The following is a 25,135-nucleotide window of genomic DNA, read 5'->3' as shown; positions in this document are numbered from 1 at the left end:
TGAAGAAGTTTAATACTGTGGTGTTACAGCTAAAGCTAACACAGTTAACAAGCAAACACCATTTAGTTCATACATGGTGTGAAAAGCCTGTGCAGCTGTGGCCACATTGAGCCTGAGTTACAACATTATTCATCTGAAACTTTTTGCACCAGTAAGTGTAAGCAGAGAGAGATGCTTTAGGTATCCCACAAAGTATCCCACTCCAAAATGCTAGCATTAATTGGAATTTAATGCTAATGTGTTTCCACACATTTTGAAGAAGATTCATTTAAAATTAGACACAGTATTTGAAAATCCCAGAAAGAGTATAAAGTCATCAAATTTACTTGGTTTATTTGTTGGGTTTTTTTAATATTTATTTGGTCAACTTCAGCTGGGTTTGGTAACAGCTGGAGAAAAAAAAAGAAAGAAAAAAAAAAGGAAAAAAACCCTCCGTCCTTTATGTCTCAGTTTTACCTGATTTTGGGGGTGTAGTCAACCAAATACAACTTTTCTCCAACTCAGTATCTAGGGTTTCCCATGAAATACTTGGTTGATTTTCAAATTCTTTCTTGGAAATTCCCTTTCTGAAAGAATCACTAGGAAGGATCTAATTATTACATTATCTGGTATTTTGAAGTAATTTACACTATATTGCTTCATGGAAAATTATGTTAATCACAAGAGCAACTGCAGGCAGCAGTTGGCTATTCTTCCTTTTTCAGCCTCTTCTAGTGTCATTAGATCATAAAGTTTTTAGGACTGTCGCACTTTGCAAGTTGCATGGTTCTGGCCAGTCTGTTCAGAGCAGTCCCAGAAGGCATTACACAATTCAAAAGAGTTTTTCAGTGACACAGTTGACCCTACACTCTAATGGATCCTGATGACCATTTTCCTCCATCCTAAAGAAAATCTGTTTGATTTATAGTGAACCCCAGGTGCTCAGGAGAAAGAAGATATGTTCCATGAACCTGTCACCGCTCCTTCAGTTGAGTCAATGGTAATACTTGTCATGGTGCTTTGCAAAGTCAGTGTCCTAGTGGCTGTATCATTCTTCACATACGCAAATATTAGTTTTTGTCCTGCTGGTGGTTACTTCTCTCGTGCTTTTGAGAAGCATGGCACAAGTTCAGTGACATTTCCACGAGGACAGCCTCTTCCTTATTTGTCTCATCCTCTAAACATGGGACAAAAGGGATGCTCCAATTGCTCCCATTAAAACACCGTTGGAAAGCACCTGGATAGGTATATCCCTCACAGGAGTTCAGATTCAGGACTTGGCACCATTAGAAAGTTGCTCTGCTTCTCCTGTGTGCCCCCTTCACAGGGACCTGGCATTACTCAGCAGCCTCAGTACACCTGCGATATACGCTCTGCGTCTACACTACACCCAGGGATCTTCCCCCACTTTGGCCTGTACTGCAGAGTAAAACATTGAACAAGGTCTTTTCAGGAATGGGATTTTTAGCCCCCAGAAGTGGGAATCGAGTTTGCCAGCTTCTCACAGCACTGAATAGGACTCATCAAGGATTCATCTGGGTAAGCTCTATGAAGGGCCTGTAATGTGAGGACAGGCTGCTGAGTGAGGCCTAGAATAAGCAGAAGTAGAGCACTGTAACCGTGACTTTCATAAAGAACTCCCTATGGTTGACTGCTTGGCAATGAAAAGAAAAGCAGAAGCAATATCAAGTTCTGAAGTTAGAGACAAACACTAAAAAAATTCATGTAATAGGCCCCCTGCAATGCTGCTTGGCTTGTGCAGAATTCCAGCTTGTTCTGGAGTGTATGGGACAGAAGAGGAGGAAAGCTGAAACCTGAACTTCCAGCTGTTTCCCTTTTGGCCTCCAAGTGAATATAATTTATTCATATGTTTATTATGGGAAGGATGTTGTTAAGATGTCAAACCAGATGTGGCTAAAACCCTTTCTTGGGTCCTTTGTTTTGTCCTTTCCATACTATCACATTGCAGACAGTAAAGATTAAATAAAGATACCACATGTGCATCTAATGCTTAAAGCTAAAGTAGATTACTCTGTATTTGTATTTTGCTTATAATCTTTATCATAAGCAAAATACAAATACAGAGTAATCTGCTTATAATCTTTATCGGGGCCTCTGGTGGTCTAGTGGTTAGGGTGCAGGACTCTCACCGCTGCGACCCGGGTTCGATTCCCGGCCCCCCGGGCAGATGGAGCTCGTCAGCCTTGTAAGGCAATCCATCTAAGAGAAGGTCACTCTAAACAAACCTACGTCCTGGGGACCTCAGTCAGCCTTGTAAGGCAATCCATCTAAGAGAAGGTCACTCTAAACAAACCTACGTCCTGGGGACCTCATTGCCACTGTCCAAGCTTGCTCGGCCCCGGCAGATGAACCTCAGGATTAAAGGGTGGGCTCAGTTCAGCGCACGCTGGGTCTCACCTAAAAAATCCACTGCGCAGGCTCGAAGGGTTAATGACCTTTCCCAAATCTTCGCTTGCGAAGACTGGCCATTATTATTATCATTATTATAATCTTTATCCCAAATTACAGTTCTCCAGAGGTCATCCCTCATTTATACTGACTTTAAAAAGAAATCTTAGTACCCTCCGTCCAATGCCTGTAAAAAGTGACAGTTAACAACAGCATTATTTTCTTCAGTCAGCCACTCTGCGGAGGAGGCGGCTGGGCAGTTCACCGCAGCGTTCCCGCCGTTATTTGGGATCGTTCCCGCTCCGCCCCATGCGGGGCGAGGCCGGGGCGAGGGGCCGCTCCGCAGCCGCTCGGGACTCCCCCGGTGGCGGGGCACTTGCCCTTGCCCCAGGCAGCTCCGCCAGCGGCGGGGCAGCCTTTCACCGCACTCCGGGCGTTCCGGAGAAATGCAGAGACGCGCCTCACCAGATTAATCATTAAATCCCCCGCTCTAACCCACGGGCGAGCGGGGCGGGGCGGCCCGGCACGGCCCCGGCGCTGCCCCTGACCCTGACCCGGCCGGGCCCGGGCAGGCGGGGCGGAGGTGGGGCGGCCCGGCACGGCCCCGGCGCTGCCCCTGACCCTGACCCGGCCGGGCCCGGGCAGGCGGGGCGGAGGTGGGGCGGCCCGGCACGGCCCCGGCGGGCGGAGCGGGTGCTCCGGAAGAGGGAAGGAGTGGAGCGGCGGCGGCTCGGGCGGCGTTGGGATTGGGATCGGGATCGGGATGGCAGCGCGGGGCTCTGCTGGGGATGCCGCGCTCCGCCGCGCGGCCGAGCAGTGGTTGCTCTGGGATAAGGTAAGGGACGGCGGGCGCTTCCCTTCCACGCGGGGGCGGCGATGGGGGCTCAGGCTGGAAAAGGGTCAGGAGGCACTCCGGGGTGATTCCCGGCTGTTGCGTTGTGCCGAGTGCGGTCAAGGCACTTGTTGGCTCCTTTCACTCTGCCCTCAGAGCGCTCTGACCAGGGGGTGCTCTCCCTCCACAGCTCCCGCCCCGAAGCGAGGGCCGCGGCGGGACTGGCGCAGGTCAGGATGCGGGGCCGGCGCAGGTCAGGATGCGGGGCCGGGGCAGGTCAGGATGCGGGGCCGGGGCAGGTCAGGATGCGGGGCCGGGGCAGGTCAGGATGCGGGGCCGGCCCCGCGGCTCCGTCACCTGCCGCAGCAGCCCCGCTAACATTTGGAAGCCCCCTCAGCTGGTCTTTCAGTATCGTCCCTCTGACTGGCTGTCAGCTGTACTTAATGTCTTTTTCGAAAGGGCCTGTGTTGATCCGAACCGCTTCCATTGCAGGGGCAGCCGATAAACTTAAATTATTAAAGGCCAGCAGACATTGCAGTGTTGTCTGTGTTAAAAACCTCCTAGTATGTCCAAATTTTTGTTAATTAAAATATTGATTCCAAAAGACGTGTGGGCTCACTTCAAAAGCACTAGGAAATGCAGAATTTGTCCATCCTCTGTTTTCAGGTGTTATCCAGTGCTTAGTGATTCTCACTGTTAATGAAATAACTCCTGAATCTTCAATATTGTCTGGTTTCATGGTTTTTCTCCCTTTTTTTGATATTGCTTGGGAATACTTTAGCATGCGTTATTTCCCTTCTGTTAAGACTTATCTTTGTCTTCAGATTTGGCCTTGACAGCGCTATATGCAGAAGTAAAATAATTTATATTTTCCACATGTCTATTGGAATATCTTGCCATAGGGGTGTTCTGGAAATGCTCACGTTGTGGCTTGCTGCTGCAGTTCCCAATCAGATGCAGGCCTCTGCTGGTATGTTTAATTTGCATCTTTTATGGCCCTATTCATAAAATTTGTTATTTTGGCTGTATTGGAACACACTGGCCATTGCCCCACTTCAGTCACTTAAGCGTCTGCCTTGGACTCGGCACTGTACAATGCTCCAGAGCTTTGTGCAGTTCACATACTTTCAAGATTATCAGTGAAAACATATAATAATTCTTTATTTAGTATTCTTTATAGGTTCTAAAGGACATCATTAGGTGTACCTCAAGCTTATTGTGATTCCTCATGAAAGATCATTTAACTGTTTAGCTATCAGTTAGCCAGCTCTGGTTTTATTGATGATAGTGCTGTGCCAAACCAGTCCTCCTTTCAGAATGGATAATGTATCACGTCAAATGACAATAAGCTTTTGTGTCTTTTTTTCCCCCTAATTTAATTTGATTTTGAGAAAGCAGTGTGATTTCAAAGGGCATCTTATTTGTATAACTTCCCTGACTAATACTAGGTATATTTCTATCTTCTGTGTAATACTTTAATTTTCAACTGGTTATTCTGATTATTTTGTTAAGCCCTCTGGAAATCTAATGCAGTGTCCATTACAGCATCTTTACTTTTAAAAGGTTAGCCCTTTGTTAACACTTGCATCTTTGACTTGGTAATAATTGACCCATTTACAATACCCATTGCTGATTGCTCAAAAATGATGATGTATTTTAATTTCTCAGGGACCTGTTACATGTTCGTATTGAGCAACAGAAGGATCAGGTATAACCCTTGTCCATTTACTCTGATATAAAAAAAAGATTCCTTTTTGACATGCAGAGATAGGTTAATATTTAATGATGATAAGCAACATGTTTCTTACAAAATAATAGTTTGCAAGAGCAAGCCCTTAGGGCTGACAGTCCTTAGGTCAGTCCTACTGACCTAAGAGGAAGTTTCTACCTAAATGATAATTCCTGTGCTTGTTACCAGGCTGTTTTCATCACTGTATTCATTACAGTAGTAGCATATTGTTAATTTTTTTATTATCAATCATAAAATTATTAATAGAAGGTAGTTTCTAGTTTTAGTAAATATAAAATCTGTTTAGTCAGAAGTTTTCCCTCTACTCTGAAACCTTGTGAGGACTCCTGTGCTGATGATACCTCTTTGGGCCTTCCTGTAGTGTAGATTAAAGTAAATAACTCGAGTGTTACCAGGTGATGTTCAAGCTAATTGCACTAGTAGATATTAACTCAATATTAAATCACCTGCCACTGTATCACAGAAATTGGTATTCCTATACTCACATCTGATGTAATCTCAGAGTAGAAAAATTGTAACCAGAGAGAACCAATAAGAAAGGAGAAACCCGGCACTTTATCCTTCAGATACAATTTGATCCTTCTTTAGTAGAGATGCTGTGAAGAGTTTGTTTAAGCAGAAGAAAAAGCCAAAACTAATTTTATTTTTTTACTTAGCTGTATATAATGGCATCATAACATTCTCCACAAAAAAAAATAGGCATATTCTTAGTAGAATATAGCCATAAACAATTATAACAGTAACTCTGGAAAAATCCTTCTGCTATATTGAACAGACTTGGGCTGGGTTTTTAGCATGACTTGGTGGGGGGTGGAGGCAGGGAGGGGGAAACAACCCAAACAACTAACTTAATGCAATCGAGTTTTCTCTAGCAAATGATATGGACTGAAACAAGATCTTAAGACTCAGGCAGCCACCTGGACATGTACAATCATTTAACCAGACTTAAAAAACTGGAGGACCCTCTAGTTTCACAGCAGGTATCAAACCTGGGAAATTCCTCTAACAACAACAAACAAAAACCTCTTTGGCTGTGAGGGCTGCAGGATGTTCCTGGTGTCCTTCTGTATTGGCATTGCAACTTTTAGTCTGTCAAACATCTATACAAGTGTGTGCAGTATCTACTGAAAGAGATGCTCATTTCAATGCAGAGATGACTCTGCTCATACAGGGGAATAAAAAGGTGACTAGGCAGTGTACAAAGCCTGGTGCAAACTGTGTCATTCAGGCCTTACCTATGCAACATAGGCCTGATGTTGCAGCAAAAAATTGAGGTCAATTTGTAAACAGCCTAAACTCAGAATGGTTATGCTGCCCTATATAATAACATAGAATTATATTTATTCTTATGGAATATAATTATTCAGTAATAATAATGATGTTGAGCCTTCTACAAGGAGGTTGTCAATTACAACATTCTTGGACTGGTAAATTCCTAATTCTTAAACTGGAAATCAGTAATTCTGGGCTACCTAATTGCTTATTGTACTCAAGAAACTGGATTTTTTTTTTATTATTCTTTAGCTTATTCTGCATTAAGTAGTTTGCTCATTAGCACCAAGGGCTCTTTAGCTTTTTAAGTGTTTATTTAAACTATGTTGTTTGTCCTGCAGCAGGGGTGCACAGGTCAGTGATTAGAACATCCTGACTCTGGTCTCAGTTTGATGTGAAGAATGCTTACACCTTTATGTGCAAGCTCGCTCACATGCCTACTACTGTGTGTGTTCTGCAGTATTTTCTGAAGCTGCAGAAAATATAAGTTTCAGCATTTAGGTTTTTTTTTTCTTTTTGCCTGGGATAATATGCCTTCCCATGCTGTAAGCGTACCTAGGTCATCCAGGATATAGTAAAGTCTGTGACTTTTATGAGGTCATTTGATTGCCTAGAAATCAAAGCTTGTGTGCCTTTGGAAATTATAATCTTTGTATAAGAAATTATAATCCAGTGTAAAGTGTGTGTACTCATGCAGTGACTGACCTCCCCCCTCTCCAGATAACCCTGTTGCCAGGAGTGTGCCACTGTCCTCTTGGCTCATCAGTTCTCAAGAAATCAAATATTAAAGTTCACAAATCTCATGTTATTAAGATTGAGAAGTTGGAGCACACAGGACTTTACTAATTCCCTAAGTCTGGAAACAAAGAGAATTGGTAGTGGTATAAAGTATATAGAAGCAATATACCAAGAAAAGCAGTGAAAGTTAGAAACTCTTCACTGTTCACAAGCTGTCTAATACAGCCCTTTCGTTGCCACCCTGGAGTAATTTTGTTTAAGAATTTGGCTGCAGATGCTAGGCTTTCATCCCAAGCATTACCTGCAAATATGTTGGAAATTGTCATCTTTATCTTCTGACCAGTCTGCTTAGTTTTGCTGCTGCCCCTGGTGTTAGCTAGTCTTGGGACAAGGTTATGATTTTATTTTTTCCAAACTCTACATATAGTGCTATGGAAGTAACAAATATTTCTTAATAATCAGCTTAACCTACTTTCCTAAATGTTTAGAAGAGTTCTTGTGTTGTAATGACAAAAATTTTCAGAACTGTAAAAGTGCGCTCTTTTTGTTTGTTTTGTTTGTAAAAACAGAAAACATTAAAACAGACATCTTGGAAATCTTTTAACATCCCAAAATGTGATATATACACTGCTGTCAAGGCAGCATGTTCACTTAAGGAGATAAATCTAAAATAAGTAATACTTGAGGTTGTACTGATTTAAAATTAAGAAGATGTAGCAGGAGTTCTGGTATTCTTGAGATGGTGTGCCATGTTTTGATACTGAAATAACCCCATACAGAGACCGGGACTGAAAGCCAATTCTGTTTAGACAGACAAACAAAACCTTTTTTAGAATATATGAATTTTGTATCTACAGAATCCAAAAACTTATGCAATCGTGAAGCAACTGCTTGCAGAAGGAAATGCTGGAGAACTGCAGAAATACTTTGGCTCACGAATGGAGTTCGGCACAGCAGGGCTCAGAGCTGCCATGGGAGCAGGGATTTCCCACATGAATGACTTGACTATTATCCAGACAACCCAGGTATTGTGTTCAGCACTTTATCTCACTTAACTGGTTGTATATACAAATGGAAGACCTCTCATTAATGACAAGCAAAACCAGTATTCTACAAGTTTTTTACAGTTTTTTACTGTAAGTACAACTATTTATTTGTGCAAGTTTTTTTACTATTCTTCTGGTTTTCAGAAGTAATTTAATTGGTAATTATTAAGTGAGTACTGATTTCTGAAAACAAGCAGAGAGAAGCTATTAAACCATTAAAAGTTATTTTCTGTATTTAATTTGCAATTTAATTTATACAGGGCTGTAGTTAAGCTCAAGTGTAACAGTACTGATGTAACAACTACAAAAAACCCCAAAGGTAACCAAAATTTGGCTAAGCTTTGTGTGTGTTGGACATAAATTTACATAAAGGCAGTGAAGCTGTATATATGTACATAAATCCTAAAGCAGATCTACTTGGGAAGAGCTTAAAAAAAACCAGAACCTTAAATTACTGCAGCCTGGCATGGCGATGTATCATGTCCTAAACATGTGTCGTTATTAAGGGTGAGATTTGGTTAAAAAAATGACAACACTGGCCAGTTGTTCTCTTCTTCATGTGAGACTTAAGACAGATAAATGACTTTTCAAAATTTGCAATTCAGACTAATCATGTTGTCTGTTCCTTTTCGGAGCTGCTTCTGATATTTTGAAAAGTACTTTAATGCTGTCCAGGTTTGCAATATTGATTTGAAGGTTTCTGATATTTCTTGATGTTTATTAGTCGTGGACAAGCTGAATCCCAGAGCAGTTCAGTGAGATGCTGTGTTCACTCACCTTTCTAAGACATCAGCATCTTAGCAATCACCTTAATGCAACGATAAATTAATTATTAAGATTGGGTTAATGAGGTAGATTTGATGTTGTTTTCAGGGATTTTGCAGATACCTTGAGAAGAATTTCGGTGACCTGAAAAAGAGAGGAGTTGTGATTGGGTTTGATGCTCGTGCTCATCTTTCCAGCGGAGGTAGTAGCAAAAGGTACTTTTCAGGTTTTCAGTATTTTGTAGATGCCTTATGTGATCCATTATGGTTTTATATCTACTCCAACTGTATTTTCTTTCTGTAGAGTGAATTAAGGTATTTACAATATTCTGGTAATGCCAAAGCAGTCCTTAAGAGTTGTGCTTTGTCTATTGAGAACAGTGAGGAAACACATTTAAAATGGGTCTGTGTAATAATTGAGATATATTTGATGTGTAGTTTTGTTTGTTGTCGGGTTTTGGAATTTTTAATTGGATGGGGGTGGGAGGGAAAGCTGTGAATTCTAGGTCACTAATCGATGAGAAAATGAATATATTCCCTAGGCATCTTTTCTTCCTGTTTAGGTTTGCAAGACTTGCTGCCAATACCTTCATCAGTCAAGGAGTTCCAGTTTATCTGTTCTCTGATATAATACCAACTCCCTTTGTGGTAGGTTTTCCTATTATATCTTTTTATATACTATATCTTCTTTATATACACATAAATTCTGTCAGGTAGTTTGCATTACTTACAGTAAGAATAACTAGATAAAACACTTTTTACTTTTTAAGTTCTTCCTGCAGTTAGTCTTGTGCTTATTTAGCTATGTTTAGTTTACAAAATCCATAGCAAGAGAAAGGAGAATGTGGAATGTCAGTGACAGTGGGATGCATTTCTATTCATTCCTGCTTTCCGGCAGACTTGTCTTGTAGGAGGCATCTCATTGTTTCTAGATTGCTGTGGACTCTGAAGTCTGAAACATACACACAAATTTAGTTTTGTGATTATTGTAGATTTAGGGTCTAATTCTTCATAGTGCAGCTTAAAGCAGTGTTGCAAGAACTGCAGTTGATTGCATTTCACTATTAAATAAAGAGCCAGGAGTAAACATACGTTGAACCTGTAGTCACAAATAATGCTTTATTTTTAATTCACTCCATCTGTTTTGGGCTAGTTTATAAGAGCTCTCTCCAAAAATTCTCTTCTGAATGACAATGGAGTTAGTTGCTCCACAGGCTGCTCTCAGAAGATAGTATGGATGAGACTGCTTGAGTTGTAGTTCTCTGCCCCCCATGGACTTCTGTCATTACCCCAGCTGACTTGGCACCCCCTATGACTTTGGGTACCTCAGGTCATTCTACAGTAGGCAACACATGCATTTGGCTTCCTTCTATAAATATGCTGCTCTAGACATTCACAAAGCATCTGAAACAATACTAAGAACATACAAATGGAAAAATGCACAAGAAAAAGCAAGGACTAAAGTTGTGCCACATGGGGTTAGTGGAGCAAGTGCTACTTATCTTTTGCTTTAGGAAGTCGGTGTGTAGAATTACATCCTGGTTTTCTTTTCATTCAGAAGTATGGAAGTATTATGTATGCATGAGAATAAATAATATTATATAGTAAGTTGCACATTCCACTTCAGATAACTTTCTCTTTTTACAGCCATATACAGTAACTCATCTGAAGCTTTGTGCTGGAATTATGGTTACAGCTTCCCATAATCCAAAACAAGACAATGGTTACAAGGTATCCCTATGTGATCTGCTTTCTGGCTCTTTTCAAACCTTTTTTTTTTTTCATGTAGAGAGACTAATGCTATTGTATATAGTTCCTATCATGGTATAGACTAAATTAATTGCTAGTCTGATCTCTTATAGGTGTATTTATTTAAAGCTAGTGGCATATTATACTAATATCATAATTAAAATCTTTGCTCTAGAAACCGGGAAGTAATGCTATTGCATATTTGGAACACTTTAAAATATTGGCTCCTTTTCAAAAGCATTAATTATTTCTCTAGTTCATGAATTTAAAAGGTCTCCTTAGTTATACAAACCCAGAAAATTCAAAATATGTAAAGCCTAATGAGTTAGTTGCTTGTACAAAACATTTTAAATAAATTCCATTAATTTTTTGTAGTATATTTTTCTTTTGCTAAGTGATACAGTTATCGGTGTAAGTTTTTTCTATGAAAGAAATCTGCTTTCCACTGAAAAAACATATCTGAATTACCTGCCCACCAGTCATTACATATCTGGGCTAGTCATATACAAACTGTTTCCAAAATACAAAAATGGATTTTTTTCTCAGTAAATTACTGGCTCTTGTTTTGGATTTCATTATGGATCTTTATATCTAAGATAAAATAAGCCAGCTTTTTTTTATAGAACAAAAATGGGATGGGAGAAGAAACACTAAGAATATGAACAGGGGAATATTCTGGGTATACCTAAGCCCAATTTATTGTAATACTCTACTGAATGTAGTGCACTTTAACCAACAAAAAGAGTAACAAAACTGTCTTATAATATTAATGATCAAATACTCACCCTATTTATTATTTAGGTTTACTGGGAGAATGGTGCTCAGATCATTTCCCCTCACGACAAGGGAATTTCTCAGGCTATTGAGGAGAATCAAGAACCATGGCCTCAGGTTTGGGATGACAAACTGATTGACAGCAGCCCGCTACTTCATGATCCATACGCCACAGTCAATAAGGAGTATTTCAAAGACATACAGAAACAGTGCTTTTACAGGTGACTGGTGTTAATTCCTTTAAGAATACAGAGTATTCCATCTAGTATGTCAGCAGGGCAGTTTAAATTGGTGGAAATGAGGGTGGCCACAATCCTGCCATGACCCAGTTCTGCCTGTGCCTTCTTGTCATCTTTTGTGGTAGCACTGGCAGCTGTGATGCTGTAGCAAGCCGGTGCCATCTGCTGGCCTGGCAGACGTCTAACCCAGCAAAGTAAGTGAAAAAAACCAAAGTCAGAATTACTAGAAAGCTGGGGCTATGTGAGAAATTGTGCTGCTTTTTCAGAATTGGAATTAAATGTCTCCTATGATACAGAATACTGAGTTGTATCTGTTCCTGAATATAGTCAGTTTTGTGCAGAACATTCTTCCATATCCAAGTTTACTGTTAACCTGTTTTATTTCAGGAATATAAACAAGGAAACAAACCTGAAATTTGTTCATACTTCTGTGCATGGCGTGGGTCATAAATTTGTGCAGTTGGCCTTCAAGGCATTTGACCTTAGCCCTCCTTTTGCTGTTCCGGAGCAGAAAGATCCTGATCCAGACTTTCCTACAGTGAAGTATCCAAATCCTGAAGAAGGAAAAGGTGTTCTGGTAAATAGGTTGTGGGGTTTTTTTTATAATTAGTTGCAAAGTCTTTCAATATCTTTCCTTTTTGCCAGAAGTCACAGCTATAGATATTGGTTGAAGGTTCTCTTTTGTTTCTGTTTTCATAGCCTTACATTTAATGAAGAGTTAGCTGGTATCCTTTCATTGATACAGCTATTTGAAACAGTCAGGTAGTAATTAGGTATAACTTTCAACTACCTTGTTCTGTACTCTAACAGAAGGGGCAGCATCTGCACACAAAACAAAGTGATAATTAATTTAAAAAAAATAAAATAATAAAATAATCTTCTCAGTTGGTTTTGAAAGATTTGTACAATTTACATCTGAAATACAAGGACTAATTTCTGACACAACACCAGGAGGGGGCAAGAGAAGCCCAGACAGGTGGTTAGAATTTCTGCTACTACTTTTGCTACACTTTGTTATTGAAGGATCCCACTGAATCTAAGTAGCTTTTAGTTCAGGCTACAGAATTAGAATGATATAGGTAAAGTTAAATATCTTGATTGTGTTCTACTGCTGCCAGGCTTGAAGTTTTTAGGTTTTTCAGAGACACATAATGATTTTGGGTGAGATTAAATAAATTCGGAAAATTATTTAAAACGTATAATGAAAGTGAAAATATTATTTGGGAATATTAATGCTTATCTGGTCTTGCTTGCCACTTTTCCAGACATTGTCTTTTGCTTTGGCTGAAAAAGATGGGGCAAGAATCATTTTAGCAAATGATCCTGATGCTGATCGACTTGCTGTGGCAGAGAAACAAGAGAGGTATGGTAATAAAGAAGTGCAAGCCATTCACATTTTTTACTGATTTGGAAAATTCTTACTTCCTGTATTGCAAAGGAAGAATAGTCACAATAGTCACTTTTGGACTGAAAAAACAGAAATGTGAGAGGACTATATGAAGCAGACCACATTGGGGGCAGGACATGAAATAGGGATTAATACTAGACACTGTACAGAAGCCTGAATAAATACTTGACATTGCTGTACTTGAGACATGCACAGAAGCATGTGAGTTGTTGTGATTGTGCTGTACCTTTTTAAAGGTAGTTTTTCAGTTAAAACTTTTTCACGTAAGGCTGATGAGCATTCTTTCATACTATGTTTATTAAATAACTTGGATATTCAGGAGAATCCTTATAGTTCTCTGATCATCTCTGTTCTTTAGTATGAGTTCCTTCTTTCTCAAATACTGTTAAACCAGTCATTTTACTAATCATTAGATGATTTGTGCCTCTCTTGCTCAGTTCCCCACTTCTTTCCATAATGTTACATATCTGAATTTCACCTTAAGGTTTGTCACTGTTTAGTACTTCTCGGTGTAGTTATTTGTACTCTACCCTTCAAGAACCAACTATACATGGATTATTTATCTGTGTATACCCTATCAAAGAATGGGATCACAAAAGGTAAACTTGCTTAACCATATTCATGGAGTGTAATCTATAGTTCTGACTCAATATGGCCATCCCCTTATTTCATGCCTCCCGATATCCTGTACTTTTACAATGGTTTGCATTTCTGTATTGTGGTTATATGTGATGAATGAGAACAAGCTGAAGTTCTGCACTTGGTATAATTTCTACAAATAGTAGTGTTTCTCCTGCATCTACCTTGATAAAGCAGAAACTAATCTGAGCGGTTAGAAACCATAAATCTTTAATAAAAGTAAGCTTCAAGGTTTCCAGCTCAGAGAGGAGCAGAAAAAAAATCTTTTGCTAGGGCAGAAGGAGAAATAGTATATATAAATTCCCTGTGCATAAGAGCCAGAAGAGGGATATAAAATTATGGTAACAATCTTTGGTACCCAAGGGATGAGATGGGCACCTGCTAGATGTCCTCAGTGATTGTGGATGATGCAAGCAGTTGAATCTGTATCTGTTAGACAAATTCCAAAACCCCATTAAAAGGAGGCTGTGCAAGTAGTTGTTTTACTCACCAGATAATCTCTTTCTGTTTTGTAGCAACTTCAAAAATGGCAGGGTTTTCTTTAGGGTTTTGAGGTACTTTTAAACTTATTAACCTCGCACCATGAACTAAGGAGGCTTCTCTGTCTTCAGAAGAAGAATGAGCTAGTTGGCACTTTCTGCAGTATCTTGGGCAGTATTAGCTGAGATATCCTTATTTTAATGGTTTTGGTCTGTGCCAGCCCCAGTTGGCAATGCAGCATTGAGGAAAAGGCATAAAAAAGCTTCAGTTTGTGCTAGTTATGATAGGTTAAAGCAAGAATGCAAAATCACTCCTGATTTTTGTCTAAAAACTTAGAGCTATCAGAAGATTGAAGAGAGAGGTGTTAGTTTATCATATTTATCACCAGTGAGAGCATGGTGCTCTCATTCTCCTACCTATGTGCTCGTTGTTTAGTCAGTCTTAAGTTGTCTCCTGACTTTCAGTCCTGTGTCCTCTCAGACTCCTGCTGTAGCTGTTCATACACTAATCAAATATTAATATAGGCTTCTACAGTATCTGTACTTCTTCTTTGACAGAAACTCCTGCTAGAGCACACTCTCTCAGCGCTCTTACACTAAGTTGCCGCTGTGCATTGCTTTGTGCATGTTGGCATCAATAAATGCAGGAGACTGAATCTGCTTCTCTTTCACAACAGGTACTGTTTCTGTAGGTCTTGATTTTGTCTGTTTGGTAGTGTATTTGTCCCCTTTTATGACTGAGAATTTTTGGACAATTTTCACATTTGTCTTTCCCTTTTTTCTTGAGGTTGTTTTATGTTCTAGCAACACATCCATATTAATCTTTTTTTACCCATTTGAGTTTTTTTTTCCAATCTTCTCAGTGACCAATTTATGTATTTGGGATTAAATAAAAAGTATTTGTCATGGGGTCGACTAAAATACTGACTACTTGAGAATTGTATTTTTGTATCTTTGTGCTTGTCTTAATCACTGATCTATAATTTTTCTGCGGAATATTTTTGTTTTACTTAAAATATGCTGGAAATATCACTGTTTCATCTTTTGATAAGCTCAAAAGTTTGTACATATGATGGAGGAGGAAGGTAACCATTTCAGAATGTTTGGGGGGGGAGAGAGGAATTTTTTTGTTTGTTCACAATTAACATTCACTATCTTGTTACTGTTACTTGGAATTCAGAGGCAGTGGTTTATTTCTTAATATTAATGTGTAGAAGAACCAATTTTTTTTTTCCCTCCAGTATTATCCTTTGAAATCATGTATTTGCTATTATTTTTTTCCTCTCTAGTGGTGAATGGAAAGTGTTTTCTGGAAATGAGCTGGGAGCTCTTTTAGGCTGGTGGATCTTCACGTGCTGGAAAAATAACAATAGGGATACTCGTGCCATTAAAGATGTCTACATGTTATCCAGTACTGTTTCTTCCAAAATTCTGAGAGCAATTGCATTAAAGGAAGGTTTTCACTTTGAGGTAAGCAACATATTACATATTGTTCCATGTTCTTTAATTTGTTTTCTTACACAGTGTCAGATCTTTTTAAAACATTGCTTTTTAATGCTTTCTATTTCTCCTCACTGCTGCAGGAAACACTGACAGGTTTCAAGTGGATGGGCAACCGTGCCAAACAGCTCATGGACCAGGGAAAAGCTGTTCTTTTTGCATTTGAGGAGGCTATAGGTAAGAAACAGAATATTATGTTTCCATGTCCTGCGAAATGGTGAAAGCAGAACTACTGCAAAAAGTGATAGAATCACAGAATGGGTAAGGTTGGAAGGGATTGCTGGAGGTCATGTGGTCCAACCTCCCTGCTCAAGCAGGGTCCCCTGGCTTATGTCCTCATGGTTCTTGAATACCTCCAGGGAAGGAGACTCCACAACCTCTCTGGGCAACCTGTGCTGGTGCTCTGTTACCCCCACTGTAAAGAAGGATAAAGGTTTTTTTTAAAAAAAAAAAAGGTAAAGATGGCAACATAAGGGTGCCCTCAACATAATGGGTGTATTTCCAGTGAGTAACAGATAATCATCCATTTGGCTGATTGATAATACTGGTTTTAATCCTTTGTATCTCTGCTTAGAACAAAGTTTGATGTGAGCTAAGTGTATGTATCTTCAGTAGCATGACTGTGTAGACTTGGACTGCAAATTATGCATAAGCTATTTAAAAAAAGAAACTGCATTTTTCAGACTTGAATTTGTTTGTTTACCTGACAGTTTTAAGCTAAGTTTAAATGTGAATAAAAATTCCCTTAAATTATATTTGTAAACTGGAAAGCCATCAATGGAAGCCATGAACAAAAGCTATGAATTTGTGAGCAGGAAATTGTAAAGCTATTTCTTAAGTATCTCAATACCTGAAAACCAGAGAAAATGTGACTAATTTCACAGATCATTATCAGTGTTACCTTACGGTACCATGTAGGGGAATCACATTTGAGACAAAGTACTTGCATCATTCCTGCAGTGTGGCATTTCTCTTTCAGGAGAGCTCCATAAGCACTTGGGAGCATCTGGCACTGATATGATGCAAATATCTGTCTTGAAATTCCATTATATACCTTGCTTATCAAAATTAACACTGATTAGAAGATAAAATTTTTCTATTTTCATTTTAACTCTAAAATGTCTGTACTATGGTAATGTGCATTTGTCCTTTAAAAAAATGTTGGTTTGATTAACCACCCCACACCGCACCCCCCTCATTTTATCTTATTTCATTTTAAAATTGTGTCAAAATATGTCAAAATGTTATATATTATGTTCTTTGTTTAGGATATATGTGCTGTCCTGCTGTTCTGGACAAAGATGGTGTCAGTGCTGCCGTTATAACTGCGGAGATGGCTAGCTTTTTGGCAACCAGGAATTTGTCTTTGACTCAGCAGCTGAAAGCTGTCTATGATGAGTGAGTTCAATTATAATTGTTTAATCTTCAGATTTCTTCATTTCACATGCTGGGGTTAATAGGGACTCAGTAGCACCCTCTCGTATATGAAGAATTAAAATGTGGGTTATTGTACTATTAACACAATTCTGTGCTAATAGTAGTCTTCCAGAAAGTGCTCCTGCCTCATGGGCATGAATATGTTTATGACTTTGTTTTGTGTCATTTTAAGATATGTTAAAAATAATAATACTCCCTTACTAATTCCCTATTAGTTAATGAGATTTTTTGCTTGCTTTTATTTGCTTGTCCGAAAGGTTTTTCCCTTTTGGGAAATTCTGTGTCTTTTTACAGAAGATTGGGCAGTTTTTTGGCCAGCAGTATTGCTGTGTTTTAGAGACCATAGTACTTCTTACTGCTTAAATGAGCCAGATGCACAAAAATGTTGATGGTAGAATGGGTCTAAGTAGCTCTGGCATATTTATGCTGCTCATAGAAGCCAGCTTGCTTTTGTCCTTGCAGGGCTACTTGTGATTAAATTAATTCTAGTTGGCTCTAAATTTAGGCTTTTTATGATATTATTCTGTCTTTTTTTGATGGATAGTTTATGTTGTTGGATTTTGGTTGTTCCTTCTGCTTCTGATTACTGAGATCTGAGCTGGTTATTTAGAAATGCTGTGACTGGCCATAACTCTTGGCTATTTACAGCTGGGTATCCCCTCTGAGAGCCTTTAATATGAGGTACTACTTTTCTTTTGTTCTTGTTTAATGTGTTCAAAGAAATAATAGCAAAGATGGCTACTGGCTTTCATAGGGCAGGGAGTGGATTTTGTGGAGGTTTTGGGTTGTTTGTTGTAAAGGAGGGAGCAGCACAGACTAGCTGATACTGTCCACTTCTTCATGTCTCTCAGACACTAACAAAGGAGCGGTGGAACCTGCAAAGAGACTTGTGGAAAACTCCAGCTTTGCTGCTGCTTGTTCTACCAATCCTTAGAGTTCTCATTTGCGTACAGCACCAGCCATGCTCGTTTGATCCACTCTTTAAGAAGAAATCAAGTGGCAATGACTTGCTTACGCTGCATAAATAAATTGTGGGATTTATCAGCTATTGTAGATAGCAGAAGTTTAGGTGGGTTTAAGAAATGGTAATATAAGAGCATGGAAGAGGAATTCATGCTTAGAGCTGCAAATATAGCATTTGACATGAGAATTCCCTTTATTACTAGTAGCTGGAAGTTCCTGTTCAAAGAATTATCCTTCTCCAGCTTGGGCTTTTTTGTTATATTTTTAATATACTAATTCAGTAAACACCTGCTTCAGGTTGCCCTCAGAATATTTAACTGGGTGGAATTGAGCTGTGCCACAGTACTGGTGTGTACATAGCCACTGAAGAGGACTCTAAAAGTCAGAGCTTCTTTAGCATAGAAGCAGTCTGTAAGATGTCACTGCACATAGTCACTCTGTGGAAAAGCTGCAGATACAGGGATCTGCACTGTTAAATTGATGCTTGATAACTAGAACTGGAAGGAAGATTCTTGTTTTTTGGGGGGATCGTTTTCTGTGTGATTTAAATTTGTTTGTGGCTAGTATGGAGTTGGCAGTTTTCTACTTCTTACTACTTTATTTTTTGTCAGATTTTCTTTGTGAGTTGCTGTTAAAGCAGAAGAAACTCTACTCTGCATTTTGAAAATATAGAATGGGGATCTGTTCTCAAAGAAATAAATGCAGATCAGGAAAAGGACACAGTCCTAGTTGGCTTATCACTTTTTTCAGTTACAAGATAGGTTTTGTTAATTCCCTTGCTGAATTCTCAAGACTGATTTAACTACTACTAACCTTCAAGATGTCCATTTAGGTATAAACATGACCCTGTTTAAGGAATCTTTTGGGTTTCTAGAGTGAACATCCCAGTACTAACAAAAGATTCTGCCCTTCAGATTTTCACTGGCATCAAGGATCTTTATCAAGTCTTGACCTGTAGCAAGAGCTCACTTAACCAGTTGAGGCTTTTATGTTTTTCAACAACATGCTGTTTTGAAAAGTCAGTTTTAGCAGGTCATTTGTCTGTGATGCAGATTCTGCATCACATTACCTGGCATCAAACAGGTAACGTAAAGAGGCAGCATTCAGAACAGTTCAGTTTTGTTAGAAACACTTTATTGATGTGTGATTGAAAAAAACAGCCTAAAATTTGTTTTACTTAGAAAAGGTTAGCTGAAATCCAGTCAAAGAAGCTATTTAGATGTAATCTCTTCCTATGGTTGTTAGAGCTCTTCAAGGCAATAATGGTATCTTTTTTTTTTTTTCTGATTTTGCAGTTAACTTTCTCAGTTTTAATCATTAACAGGAAAAGGCATCTGCACAGAACTTTCTTTAAAGTATGTAAAATAGGACAATTAAGCTCTTGAGGCCTTAAAACTGTAAGGTGAGGAACTGATGCTACAGTTGGTTGACCATGAGCATAGAGTCTTGCTTTATGGAAGGTTATATGATGAGTTTGGTGTACACCTGCAAGAAAAACATTGCTTCTTTAATTCATGAATATTGTATCTTCACAGATATGGCTTCCATATTACCAAAGCTTCATATTTCATCTGCCACGATCCTAAAGTTATTCAACAGCTTTTTGACAACCTTAGGAATTTTGATGGAAAAAACACATACCCAAAATCTTGCGGTAGATTTAAAGTTTCCGGAATAAGGGATCTAACTACTGGGTATGACAGCAGCCAGCCAGATCAAAAGGCTGTAAGTATCTTTCTAAATTACATATAAATCATATGTGTATGTATATACACATACATAAAAAATTCTACGGAGAAACACTCTGAACATTATTTTACATACTGAGTCATAAAATAACAGATTGGGGATGATTGTTTTCCTTGGTGAGAGGAAATGAAGTGGGGGTGGTGTTGGGGTTTTTTGTTTGGTTTTGTGGTGGTTTTTCTCTCCAAGATGACAGCCTGTAAAGGGTGGTAGGAGGATCTTGCTGTCTTGCTACAGCAATTTTGCATTATCATCTTGTGAGTGTAAGTTAAACTGTCTACTGAGATGAGGCTTTGGATTCTTTAGTTTTCCACAACCTCTGTTTCTTTTCCTCCTGGGAAATGCCATCACAGAGCAATTTCTATTCACAGTAAAAATGTTGACTAGACTTGAAATGAGCTACCTAGCAGTGATGTACTGCTACCAGATTCTAGGTGGAGCACAAGGCTGTCATTGTGGTCTCAAGACCACAATGATGAAGAAAACAGAACTAAACTTAATTTGCGCTGATCTTTTTGTTATATGATGTAACATTAAGTCATGGGTTTATAGATAGTCTCTTTCCAAGCTTCTAAAATAAATATTCTTAATATTTCTAGATACTTCCTACTAGTAAAAGTAGCCAAATGATAACATTCACTTTTGCTAATGGAGGAGTGGCCACAATGAGAACCAGTGGGACAGAACCAAAGATCAAATACTATTCTGAACTTTGTGCACCTCCTGGAAACAGGTATGGTCACTTACAGCAGTAAATTTGGTGTAATAGAGGCTGTGTGGATTTTTGGTATTGTTTTAGTGGAACAGGGGCTTTCTACAATCAAATAATATTACTGAAGTCATTATTTTAGTGAATTTATTTGTATAAAGCTTCAACTCTGCAAAATTTGTTGATGCATTTGTGTTGTCACTGAAATTCCTTTGAACTCACTTTCACATTCAGTAAAAATAATATCAGGAAAACCATCCTGCCTTAAATGAAAGTAAATATTTTCACCCTCTTTTCACACACATGGTTGCTTTAAAATTATATAACCATATACAGTGTTCTAATATATTTCAAACCATTTTATGTTTAGTAATTGTAGCCTTGACTTATAGTCTTGGAATCATGTAGTCTTAAAGATAAGTAATTATTAACTTACATAATGAAAATAACACTTTCTCATAGAAGAAAATTCATCTAAATATACTGTTACAAGTATAAAAGTTACACTTCTAATCATATACATTTAGTAATAGAAGATCTTCTGAACTCCAATTGCCTGTTCTACTTTAGATTGTATTGTGGGTTTGTTCACCCACATCAGTTGGAAGCGAACATCAGTGCATTACCATAAGAGATCAAGTCTATATACTTTTAGCATTAATAGAAAATATTTGTCTAAAACAATGCAACAGACTTAAAAATTCCTCAGACTGAAAATGTGCTTTTTAGCTTCTCCACTTGTGACACTGTTTTCCATGTCTGTGTGTTTGTTTTTTTCCCAGTGATGTTGAGCAGCTGAAGAAGGAACTAGATGAACTGGTCAACGCTCTTGAAAAACACTTCTTTCAACCAGAAAAAAATAAACTTCAACGAAAGACTGAGTAAAATAGCCAAGTTTAGTACCTTAATTGGTTTTTGCAGCATTAGAAGTGCATTATTTAAGATATTAAGGATTTTTAGGACCAAACAGCTGAGAGCTCAGACTAAAAAGAATTCTGCTTTTATTAAGAGTTATTTTGGGTACTTTTGGATCTAGTATCTTATTTTGGAAGGAAAGTACCTTTACCCTTAAAGGACCAAAAACACCCAATCAGTTGAACTAAAAGCTTTATGAGCTAGAAGTTGACTGCAAATGTATTTCAATCAAAACTTGTTTTAATTAAATATTATAAGTAATATTCTAATTTCTGAAACATAGCCTGTTTTGTGGGGACTTTCATTTCTTTTGTGTATATATAATCTGATAACACTGCAACTTTGTCCAGGTTTAGATTTGCAAAGCAAGTTCTTTTGTTAACAGGAAGTACTGAAAGCTTGTGGTGAGACCTTGACAAACTTGGGGCAGATGTTTCAGAAGTAGTGATCCTTCTTGAGGATGTTGGCCCAAATAAACAAGAAACTCTCAGCAAATTTGCTGAATAAATATTTGCTGTTGACTATATATCATATCTGGGGCTAGATATACTAAGTGTACTAAACTACCTTTTAATACCATATATACTTATTAAGATAGTATATCTACATACAGCACCCTTCTGTTGCCTCTCTGAACTAAGCATAATGATTTCAATGCATACCCCAGTTTTGGAGCCTGGCATACTGTTTGCCACCACGACTTAGTGCATAACTCTGCGTGTCTAGTTTAGAACAGAAGTTTCCATTTTATTGCATGTTTTCATCTGCACTTGCAGAGCCCAAGAAGGTTATTTGGAGGTTGCCAGTTGACTTTAATACAGGGGGTTTCTGCACTTTCAGTACTTGATTTGGGTATCAGTGTAACAATTACATACTTTTTATACATGGAAAAATTCTAAGCTTTATTATCCTCTCAGAAGTCAAATTCTCTTTCCTTGTTATTTTTAATACAACTTGAGGATTGCAGCAGTTGTGCAGCTGGGTACAGCAAGGCAACCTTTTGGAAAGCTGAAGTAATATTTCAGCATCATGATGGGAGGAATGCATATGCCATTCATATTCAACAATCACCTCTTTCACCCTAAATGCAGATGTAATTGGTTCTTCAAGGAGCAAGCAATTTTTATCTGGTGGCCATGGGCTTTTTGGTGTCTGGGTAGTCAGTTACTGCAACTTGGTACCAGTCTGTCACTACCTACCTGGCATCTATGCTACTGAATGTCCATGCCTGTCTATCACAATGTCAGGTTCAGAGGAGGAGGGGGAGACACAGTGGGATGAATGGGTGGCTGCCTGGCTGGTTCTGTTAACATGTTCACGGTAGGGCCATGATGATGATGCTGCCCCTATTGTCACTGTCTTCTCTACTCTCCTTATTTAGACCTTTTAGAGGTAACCTCTTCATATCTCTCTCATCTTCCACCTAAATGATCTCCTGAACTGGTTATCTCTACTGGATACTGGTACAGCAAAATTGTGATTTATTGTCTTCAGGCTGAGAACCCTTTTTTTTTTAGGTTATATGGAAGATCTTATGGAGCAGTTGCTCCATGAATATGGTATAAGGCAAGATAGAAGGACCTTCATAACCATCCCAGAACAGTCTATGAGAGATTGTATGCTGGACACTGAATGGATGCATTTGGAGAATTCTGAAGTGTCTTAGAAGTCTGGCAGCAGGACTTGCAAAGGGGTGATGTATGCTGAGACATCCTTAAGATGGCTTTAGAGCATCCTCAGAAACAGTACAGATGTAGTCAGGATGACAACCCAATCTTTATCATTCTGTCTTCAGAGGTCAAGGCATTTCCTTGCTCCACTCTCTGCTCTGTTCCAAACAGAAGTTCACAACTTCAGGCCAGGGGGGAGGAGGGACAAAAAAAACCAAACTCACAGTGGTTTATCAAGCTGCTTGAACAATTACGACAAACTACAGAATTACAAAATGAAACTTGTTGTTACTAGAGTCTTTACTAGCATTGTCTTGCATCAGAAAAAGAGGATCTAGGACTGAAATAGAGAATCAAAACAAAGGCAGTAAGAGCCTAACAAAGAGAGAAGTCAGTATTGCAAGTCAGAATAAGTGGTCTAATTCCTCCGCCAAGCTGTTGTGTAAGATAAAAAAGCCCGGTTAGAGATTATTAGTCCTAGGACAGGTATTAAAAAACCAGACAAATGTAATCTGTGAATAAGCAGCCTTGAACTGGGAGTAGAGGCACTAGTATTTTATCCAGAAATGAGAATTGCTATGACTGGAATAAAGAATGCTTATAATGACTGAACTCAAATATAAGGGAATACCTGGCAACTCCTAGAGAAAGGTGCATCCCTGAGTTACCAAAAGCACATAAAATGAGCCTGTTTTTTTATAACAGATGAAGACACATATTTTACTGACAGCTGTAAACATTTGATCCTATAGGGGAACATGCCTATGGGGCTAGGGGGCAAGACTGAGAAGAATTAGCACAGTACTTAAAACTCTGCCAAAAAACCCCCCAAAAATATACTAATGCTTTAAGATAGACTGACAGCCTTCACTTGAAGGTTATTGATTTGTTTACTAGTCCCAGTTAGGGTAGAGTCCTTCCCAAAGCCTAGCCATGATGATGACTAGTCCCAGTTTCATCCTTGAATTTTATTTTATTCAGTAAACTTTATGAAACAGTTTGGCTGGAAGGAGTAAATATATTTAATCTTCCTTAATCCACAGCATATTATGCAAAAGTATTGTATAATACTCAAGTATTGAGCTGCAGAAGGATTTATTTGAGAATTTTGCTATATATACAACAAATCATACAAGGATAACTGGAATTCACTATAGAAGATTTATTATATAAGCAATTATTTTCCTACTGTTCAAGTATGTGCTTAAATTTGTTAATTCACCTACAAAGTTTCTGTAAATAAATTTTCGTCCTCACTATTGCTTTTCAAAGTTCCAGTGGTCGTGGGTTTTATTTTGACACATGACCAATAAGCAAATCCTATATCCTTGATTAACAGTCTCTGTGAATAGCAACATTAAAATGATATTAAATTAACATCTGTTAACCACCAGCTTAAGTCCTTACAACATAGTTTGGAGACATTTAGGATTCTGTGGCTGAAGACATCTGGATACCATACATAAATCTAAAAATTAATTGTAAATAAAAATAATCACTAATGAAACTGTTCTCTGCCCACAGGTATAAAACTAATCAAAGATAATTAAGCTGAATTGCTTTCCTTCCCAGTACTTATTTGCACTATATAAGACACACATTCATCAAGGATAGTATTTCTGCTCTACTTCCAAGTGGAAGCCAGCATTACTCTTTAGTATAGCAATTGCCCAGTAACTGAAATGAGGACACGCACCATCAGAACACTGTGCACAATGAGAAGAGCCTATTAAACTCTCCAGTTGTATCTTAACACTCACCTAAATAAACTGTAATATAGATGATGGCATAGCAACAGCAGCTTCCAAACAACAGGAAAAGCTTAAAATACTCACACAATCGGGGTAAGTAATTTTTAAATGTATTTATGGGAACGAAGGGGAGATGGGATTAATCATGAAATCTGAAATGCTCAAAACCACAGAGACAGCAGCAGGCAGTATCTGTAATTGTAGCTCAACTCTTTCTTGACTCTTTACTCGTTATCAGTGATCATAGAAAGCCTCTTGTCTACAAAGATAATCGCTAATTAATGTCACTGGCATGCATTCCTATAGCATATGCAGTAGGCAAACATGCTATAGTAACAGTTATGCAAATTTTATGAAATATCAGGG

The 25,135-nt window shown here is 38.5% G+C and overlaps 1 protein-coding gene across 2 annotated transcripts; it reads left to right on the top strand.

The window, feature by feature from the left end:
* The first annotated feature begins 3,085 nt into the window (after nt 1-3,085).
* On the top strand, nt 3,086-23,492 carry PGM2 (phosphoglucomutase 2). 2 transcript variants are annotated; one of them, XM_017804968.1, is made up of 15 exons: nt 3,135-3,223; nt 3,713-3,783; nt 7,838-8,005; nt 8,900-9,006; nt 9,354-9,438; nt 10,438-10,521; nt 11,341-11,534; nt 11,940-12,129; nt 12,818-12,915; nt 15,368-15,548; nt 15,662-15,755; nt 16,847-16,976; nt 19,514-19,703; nt 20,324-20,457; nt 21,216-23,492. In XM_017804968.1, exons 3-15 carry the CDS (start codon nt 7,919-7,921, stop codon nt 21,316-21,318), a joined length of 1,677 nt encoding a protein of 558 aa, XP_017660457.1. In that variant the 5' UTR covers nt 3,135-3,223; nt 3,713-3,783; nt 7,838-7,918; the 3' UTR covers nt 21,319-23,492. The 2 variants fall into 2 exon arrangements, with proteins under 2 accessions (XP_017660449.1, XP_017660457.1); XM_017804960.1 differs by lacking the exon at nt 3,713-3,783 and having other exon boundaries at nt 3,086-3,223.
* Nucleotides 23,493-25,135: the final 1,643 nt, after the last annotated feature.

The sequence above is a fragment of the Lepidothrix coronata genome, unplaced genomic scaffold (genome assembly GCF_001604755.1).
Source record: "Lepidothrix coronata isolate B3197 unplaced genomic scaffold, Lepidothrix_coronata-1.0 Scaffold0, whole genome shotgun sequence".
NCBI classification, from domain to species: Eukaryota; Metazoa; Chordata; class Aves; order Passeriformes; family Pipridae; genus Lepidothrix; species Lepidothrix coronata.
Note: the sequence above shows the minus strand (reverse complement) of the source record. Positions and strands in the feature narration are given on the sequence as shown.